The following is an 8,777-nucleotide window of genomic DNA, read 5'->3' on the forward strand; positions in this document are numbered from 1 at the left end:
GTAGGTTGGGAACCGGAGTTGTATTTATTCTAATGAAGTTATCCAACATCGTTACACAGGAACCGAGGATTTACTCCGCGCTTTTGAAATGTATCGTATAAGGTTAACCACGGTTAGCGTGACAGAGCAAACCCACAATATGTAACAGATATGTAGTACATTGCTGAGCAAAACAAACCAGAGGAACGTAATTGGTTTTTCAGATTAACGAGCAACACGTTGGCTTTTATGTCAAATGTGTTTTCCATAAGGCTTTTTTAAAAACACATTTTTACGACACGATTAATCAGTGAGAAATAACCAAAAATGAAGGAGTCCATCTTTCCTCATTTCCACAATCTTGAGTTTTACTGTTATTTTCAAAATCGTAATCATTTTCAAAAGTTTTTCAATGATAGTTTGTTTTTTTTAAATTGGATTTAAATAGATTAACATTTGTTCTACAAACACGTCAGATACGGGCTCTGAAGAGAGTGTAAACCTTTTTGTCTCTGTCAATGGATTTTAAAAATGCCATCAAGGATCCCAGAAAATTGTCTCATTTCTGTGTTGATGATGTTACTTCTAAAGAACCATGTACGGTGATGACATATCCCTGCCCTTAAAATATCTCTGGAAATTTAAACACTTGTGTTTATAAAATGAATTGAATTTGAAAAGATACATTATTGATTGGAGATTAAACTAGAGCAATAAGCTCATCGCCACCCATATGAATATAATGGAAGTGTCCATGTTTTGCTATGGGAAACCCAAAATATGTGTCGGATCAAAAAATAAAATAGGAGGTGCACAATGGCAATATGTAATAAAAAAGATTCTGTGAAAGTTTCATCAAATTTCATGCAGTGGTATGAGAGGAGTTGCGGATAAGAGATGAGTACCCCAAAGCATAACAGACGGATGGACGTACAGACGGAGGTACCCTTCATTTCAAAAATATGCATGAATTCTGTTCATTGTTGACTTAGTAAGAAACCCTGTTGTCAAGAGTCTTACACTTTTGTCAAGTATATTTCAAACATCTACACACACAGAGTTAATCCCATTAGGTAATTTTCGCACCTTGTCCACGATAAGGATTTTGGTAATTTTTATAACGACGCATTTTATGTGACATGTTGATTTAATTGTCCATCTTTAGAATATCACCCTTTTATCTTATATATTTGTGTGACACTTAATTTCTTCTTTGTGTTTAATTTGTTTTACTCAAACTTGTTATTTGTTAATAAGTTGGAGATGGACAGTCGTGTTGTCAAGACCAAACTGTAATCGGAAAGAAATACTTAATGAATTCATAAAATATCCTAATAGTCTGGTCCGATTTATAGAGAAAAATACATCTAAGGGCAAATAATTATTTTTTGGTCTAGCACAGTTTTAAAACCTTTTTTGAGTATGCTGAATCCGAATAAATATGCTGGTCTTCATGAAAATGGCGTTGAAAAGGTCAAAATGCGATTCAAAATGGTGCAAATCCAATTTCTTATTTTTTCTTAATGTTAAAAAGGAGAGATAATGTTTGAATATCTCACTGAGTGTAATGCAACAATAAAAATGATAATATAGAATTATTACCTTTAACTTAGAAAATTTAAATTAAGTGTAGAAACGACGAAATTTTCTGAGTTAAAGTAATAATGTTTAATAGCATTCTATTATCATTTTTATTGTTACATTACACTCCCTCTATGAGACACATTAATTCTACTTTTTGATCGACGGTAAGAGAAAATTGGGTGTCCGCCATTTTGACTTTTTGAACGCCATTTTCATGAAAGTCAGCATATTTTTTTTTTCGGATTCAGCATACTCGAAATAAGTTTAAAACTATGCTCGATCAAATAATAATTATTTGCCGTTAAAAGTTATTCCAAGCCTTCTTTTTAAAAAATCAGGAACAGACTATAAGTTGTTTTGAACATCTTTATTCCTGCAAATAGTAAAACGGTTTCCCCTTATCAAATGCATTGAAGACATTTAGATGAAAAGCGCCATTGGCCGAGTTGGAGATTCCGGATATAGTTCACAGTTTATACAGTTTATGTTACTGAACATAAATAGAAGACCTGCCAGCGGCAAAGGAATCTTCGAATATATCTCTAATAGAAACTTCACATCCTTTCAATGATTTTCGGAACTGTTGGTTTATACAAAAATGGGAAAACTGCACATACGACAAATGTCACGTAAAAAATTTTTGATGGTTAGCTGAGATACACTTATTGAAGTCTACCAGTCTGTGTTCATTATCTGTTTATATTTACATTCACTTAATATAAATCCTCCATTTCTTACGAAGATCATTGCCGTTAATCATCCATAAACAACATTTTCATGTTGAAAAGTTTGTATTTACTGTCACCCGGTGCCCCGTTGTTCATTACAAATGCTTGTTCCGTTAGTTATTATGAATACACGGACACACTACTATACGTCTATCATAAAGTACTTTTTTAAAGTGACAATACGGCGCATCTCTTCAAAAACAGACTTGTTAAAATTTTCCTATAGGATTTGGAATTTTTTTCATACTCATAAATGTATAAACTTTCAGAAAATTACAAATTTCATAAGTAAATAATTCTGATTATTTCATTAAAATTAATAATTATTTATGGTCCATAAATATATACATCGCAACGTGTTCGAGGTTCCACATTCCATGCTATCGAGCATGCGTATAGTTTTCATAAACAAAACAGCATGGTATGAGATAGCTGCAGATCTGTAGCTCTCCGAAAATATATACATGTACATGTATATTGATAGACCGGAGAGCTACAGTGCCACCCATTGAAAAAACTGTATATTTATTGCGCACAAAAAGGTGCGCTCGATTCTTGAATAATTTTTCCAAATTCTTACCTCAATTGCAAAAAATGGAAGATTTCAAAAAATTAATCTCTCCTCTATCAAGTTCTCTCGTAGTTGACATCCGAACGAAGCATATTGGACCGAATTATCTTTGAAACCAAAATGGCAGTATAAATAAGCGAAATGTCCGATGGTAGACGTGCTACATTGACAAAGTCGACCAAAATGAAAAGCAAAGCCAAAAATAGGGCTTGAAATTAAAAAGCAACTTTGTTGACAAAATTTAGTTGGGAGATTTATATAATCATTGGATGAAGAAGAAACGGGATCTCGGCGACATTCACGTAGGGCTCGCGAAGGTTTTACCCTACAAGTTGATACATGCTATCATTTCTCGTATCTCCATGGCTTTCAAAGAAAAAAAAATCAGTGTTAACTCAACGTTAAAATGCACTTATGACATATAAAATTTATTGCCATTTGAAGAGCAAATTGTACTGGAACTACAAAGGTATTATGCTTGACATTTTGCCGCGATGACGTATGATTTGGTGGATTTTCCTTTCCTGCACCCCAATACACAAAACGTCAACATTTGTACGTAATCATGTTAAATTCGTCTGAATGCAGACTAATATGTTTTAAAAGTATTATTAATTCACCGGAGAGTTAAGATATTTTGATTCTCAGAATTGATTTTACTTAATGTTCCATTATAATTGTAAACCCTACATTGTATCCACGTGCCACTTTAGAATTCACGTGGTACAAGTAAACAGATCTAAGTTGTTCCGGCAGATTCTACATGTAATTACGTTAATTTTGTATGAGGAGGGAATATTTATTTTTCTCAAATGCTTAATTCAACTTTTTACCTTATTCCTGAATGATATATTGGGTAAATTTGAATGAAAAAGCACACGATTTGCAGCCGTATTGTCGCTTTAACATATTGATTTTACCTTGAGTATATTTTTTTATACAGATGTAAATATAAACAATAAAATGTCTTTCGGTCTTTGTTGTCCCCCGCTTTAAAAGTGGGGGATATTAATTTGGGTCTGTCCGTCCGTCCGTTTGTCTTTCTGTCTGTCTGTAACGCTTTCCGTCTGTTATCTCAGGTTACACTACCAGGAATTCCTTAAATTATTCTTTGCCAGAATACAGATTAGAATACTATGATAAATCGTTCATTTTTGATATTGTTAGAAAATGTAATTTTGTTTGACTTAAAACTTTAAAGGATGCAACTTCTATTTAAACTAGAGGTACTGTGAGCAATGAGCTCACTAAATGACAACCCCCCCCCCCACCTCCCATATGAATATAATGGCATTGTCCATGTTTTGCTCTGGGAAACCCAAAATATGTGTCGGATCAAAAAGTAGAATAGCTGGTGCACAATGGCATTAAGAAGTAAAGATTCTGTGAAAGTGACATCAAATTTCATGCAGTGGTTTGACAGGAATTGATTATAAAAGATGGGCACCCTAAGCGTAGCAGACGTACAGACAGACGGACGGACGGACAGACATCCCGATTACTATATATCCTCCCGCTTTTCAAGCGGGGGAATAAAAAGAAATGTCTACACAACAGTGTTGTAAATCCTCAGAAATATTTCTTTCATTTGGAAAAAAGGTTTTTGAACATAATTCATACAAGATTAAGACATCATTATATTTTGAATTATGACTTACTAGTATATCGCTGTAACCTAATAACCAGTCCTAATTGTTCTTTTGGACAACTAGAAGACACATACCAATGGTTTTTGCTTGTTTGTTTGTTTGTTTGTTTTTTTTTTTGTGTTTTTTTGTTTGTTTTTTTTGATTATGTAAAAGCAAGGTATTCCTTAATGAATAAGCTATCATTGTCATTTAATTATTTATTTGTTATAGATGTACACGTACATTCAATGCTATGGGGCAATGATTCTCTTACTTTTGAACAAAATGCTGAACTTTTCAAGATTATTCAAACCCTATTAAATGAATAGGGTCGTTTTTCAAATACTTAGTAAGCATATTTTTACCAATTCAAATTATATTTGTACATGTAAAGAAGATCTTATTTTCTTTCTATCTCCACTGTGTATATATAGTAGACCATATGTATTGATTTTTTGGGTTTTTTTTTTATTTTGGCAATTTTACAAAATTTTGTATGAGGCGAAAACTAAGTTTTTGAACTTGTGTCTGATCCTTTTGACTTTGTTAATAAAATATGTTCAATTCAAAAACACCTTGTGATTGTTCATCTACATAATTACTTGTTTTCTAACTTTGTACTCCTTTAATATTTGAATTATTCGTATTTCTGTGAAGCAAAATTTATTCAAAACTTCTATAAAAGAGGAATTTATTTACACTTGATATGACCTTAAACACATTTAGAGCTATATCGACAACGTATTAACATTTGACAACGTCTAGAAACAAGTCGTATTTCGTATGACATATTGTTTGATACTTTTCCATCTTTTAAATATTATTTATTTTTAACCCAACCGTCTACATGATTGAGTCACAGGGCTATTTGATCTGTCTCTCTGATCACTATTATATAGAACTCACAACTCACGAGAGGTTACACCAGTCCACAGGGAATGCTTACCTCTCCCAGGCACCTCATCCCACCTCTGATGTTCCCAGTGGTTTGTCCTGTTCACGATTCATGTGATTGACTGGATTAATGATAAACACCGTTTGTTATTTTCACAACTTACCTTCATATTCGATATATCCCTGTGAATTGAAAGAACCCACCATATATTCTGCCATATCTGATTCAAATTTGGATGTTTTACCAACTTTAGACAATAATGACTTACTTACAAAACTGTGTAACAAATAGGATGGCTTTGAGCTTTTTATTGGTTTACAATGTTTTGGGAACCTAGTTTGCTTTGCTCCTGTTTTGTATTATTTTATCGACTTTTGATCTTGAATACTGTTCGTAATCTCCCTTTTTTTTACATTGTACACACAAGTACTCTAAATAACAAAACACACAGCTTGATATACTCATTGAAAACATTATGCATTCTTCGGGGAATGTTTTCCAATAAACTGTGGGTACTAACTGTTCTCCTTCATTAGCTCACCTGCTTTTGTATTGCGTGAGAACAGAATTTTTCAAAATCTCCTTCACAATAAGAAAAGGAATATCTTGCAGCTTATACGGTATTCAAGAATTTGCTCTGACCGTGATCAATTTCTAAGGTGAGACAACTCACTGATAAGCCGATGTTACAGGGATTTCAACGACCTCAGTTAAAAGTCAGCATTTCATAAATTTCAAAGCAATTGTTATGACTTTCATTTTATACTTCATTTGACTATGGAAAGTTCTACCTACCTAATCAATACATGGTGGTAACGGCGCATGCTGACTCCACCTTGACAACCGACCCTATACCCCTGAAATTCCCATGGGTCCTTGATTTATACCTATTTCATTAATTTGTTTAATTGTCTTTACATTGATTTTTCTTCGTTATCTTAACCTTTCTACATTTTTCGGAAAATCTATTGTCGTTATAGTTTTCTCATACGATAAATCGCTGAATTTTTTTTCTGAAATGTTTTTTTTTTTACCATTTTTGTTAATTGCTTTTATATTAAATTGAGTATCATATTTTTGCCTTTTTCGAATTTTTTTTAATGTAACCAGTTGGTCCTTGTTTCTTAAAGTATGACATGCATTTTAAGATAGTCTGTTTTTCAAAATCAGCAGTTAAGTTATGACCATGCTCACAAAACTATCTCTGAATTCTCAAAGTAATGTATACTTACCCATAGTATATCTTCAATGTTAATAATTAAGAGTATTATAATTCATCATATTATATAGGGAAATTTTCGAATCTGCAATATATATTCAGAAAAAGTGAATAGAAAAATTAACTATGTATTTGATCAACAAATATATTTCAGGTTAAAAAAAAATATTGGTATCAAAGATTTGGAGAAAATTATACTTACGTATTTGCTATTCTAGCTAGGTTTCCTATTTTCTTCAATTACAATATAAAATATAGTGTAAAAATCTTGTGCAGTCATTGCAAGACATCACAAATCGCTTTTGATATCATATCATGCTAGTGAGCATTGGTATCAAGCCTAAATTCAAGGAAATCCTATTCCCTAAAATTATTATTTCTTATTTTTATAGGGTACGAAAGTAAACTTTTTACAGGTCCCTCTCTAGGACTTCAAAGAACCTTGAGGTATAATAAGATGCATATGATGAAAATTGTTCCATGAAAAGTTTTCAATTTAAAGCCTTATTGAGACTTTTTTTTAAATTAAATGATAATTTACTGAGGATAAGCTATCCGTAATTTTTCTTGGAAATATATAATAAATATATTTCAGAGGAAAAAAAGTATTGTAATCCACAAGTCTGAGTTTAAAAAACCTCAAACAAATCTAAATTCATCTTTTTACAATATATTTTGACAAACAACATACTCAACTGAAGAAAATCAACTTTTCCATGATTGACAATTGATTGATAGAGCAATGCTGAAAATGCCGCACATCCAATTGAATCCTGTCAAGGTCTATATGTTATTCACTAATCGTTCGCTGCCTTTTATTTGCCATAACCATAACCATAACCCCCTCCTCCTCCCATAGCTTGTTGAAGGTAGTAGGCTTCCCGTGCACTCTGTGCCGAACCAGATCCGATACCAAGTGCATTCTGCCCTCCCCCGAGCCCCTGACTGAGTGCCCAGGCTGCAGCAAGCCCTAGTCCCAGTGCTGCAATGGCGTTACCAGTTCCGGTTGAAGAAGTCGTTGACGACGTTGTGGCCGTAGAATCAACAGCTAAAAGCACAGGTGTTCTTGATAAATAATTGATAAACGTTTTATTTCAGAGAAAATAAGCTTTTGTAATGGACTTAAAATCAAAATGTTCTATGAAGTTAAAAACACTCACTTTGACAATTTGTACCAGTGTATCCATAATAACAGACACATCTCCCAGCAGCAACGGCGGACGTGAGTTGAGGAGCACCCGCAGTGGTGAAAGTATCAACCAAACAGAATCCGTTTGCAGTTCCAGTACAAACAGTCGTGGCCCCTGGGCTACCGGCCTGGGGTATGGTGCAGGTCCCTCCGCCATAGGCTGCTAGAGCCTGGCGAAATCCTGGAATAATTAAAGAAAAAATAAAATATATTGATACGGTAAATGAACTGTTTCTTCATACATGAACAATTTGTGAAAAATAGGTAAATGATAAAATTCAAGACTTTATTTATTTATTTATTTTTTTTTTTGGCATTTTAAATAAAAGATTTCTATCAGAGTACAACATGAACTCGATTTATTCTAAATTTTGGAATGATCATCGGAATTTTAATTTCAACAAAATGGTTATGGCAGATATCCAGCTGTTCATTTTGTTTTAACATTATATTTGTAAACTTCGGTTTCTGGAAGGTTAAATAACGGATTTAGGACTGAAGTTGGATAGAGCAAAGTTAAAGAAGACTTACCAACAGCAAGGAGCCCAAGACATATAATAACCTTACAGGACTGCATATTCACCAAGGAAGCTAGAAACTATATTTTAAAAAGAGAATTAAGGTCAATATACATGCAAATTAACATTATTTGAACTAGTCACAAATACATGAATTTTATCACATTTGACAACTGTCATGTTGTAAATTTTGAATTTACCGGGTGGCAGTAAATACAAAATTTACAACATGTTGTAAATTTTGTATTTACTGCCACGCGGTAAATTCAAAATTTACAACATGACACAACCTTGGGAAAAGATGAATACAGCATAGAAGTTCGCGTACCTATCAATTTTACCGAAATTTTAAGTAAATGAAAAAATACGTCATAATTGTAATAATAAAGAATTACAAAAACCTTCTCTGGCTCCAATGATATTCACCTCAGAACTGCCAGACCGTCAGACTGAAGAGCCTTATGTA

General features: G+C 33.1%; 1 protein-coding gene across 1 annotated transcript in view; it reads right to left on the minus strand.

The window, feature by feature from the left end:
- Nucleotides 1-7,363: 7,363 nt before the first annotated feature.
- The window catches only part of LOC134238505 (uncharacterized), a 1,442-nt gene continuing 28 nt past the window's right edge, over nucleotides 7,364-8,777 (minus strand). The window contains exons 1-4 of the mRNA XM_062720632.1: nucleotides 8,738-8,777; nucleotides 8,325-8,391; nucleotides 7,765-7,974; nucleotides 7,364-7,652 (exon numbers count right to left, since the gene is read on the minus strand). The exon at nucleotides 8,738-8,777 is cut by the window's right edge and continues 28 nt beyond it. Coding sequence (XP_062576616.1) covers nucleotides 7,420-7,652; nucleotides 7,765-7,974; nucleotides 8,325-8,370 — 489 coding nt within the window. The 5' untranslated portion in view covers nucleotides 8,371-8,391; nucleotides 8,738-8,777 and the 3' untranslated portion in view covers nucleotides 7,364-7,419. The remainder of the gene's footprint in view (nucleotides 7,653-7,764; nucleotides 7,975-8,324; nucleotides 8,392-8,737) is intronic.

Source organism: Saccostrea cucullata, unplaced genomic scaffold (genome assembly GCF_032062105.1).
Source record: "Saccostrea cucullata isolate Sc308-1 unplaced genomic scaffold, CSIRO_AGI_Scuc_v1 ctg1439, whole genome shotgun sequence".
Lineage (NCBI taxonomy): Eukaryota > Metazoa > Mollusca > Bivalvia > Ostreida > Ostreidae > Saccostrea > Saccostrea cuccullata.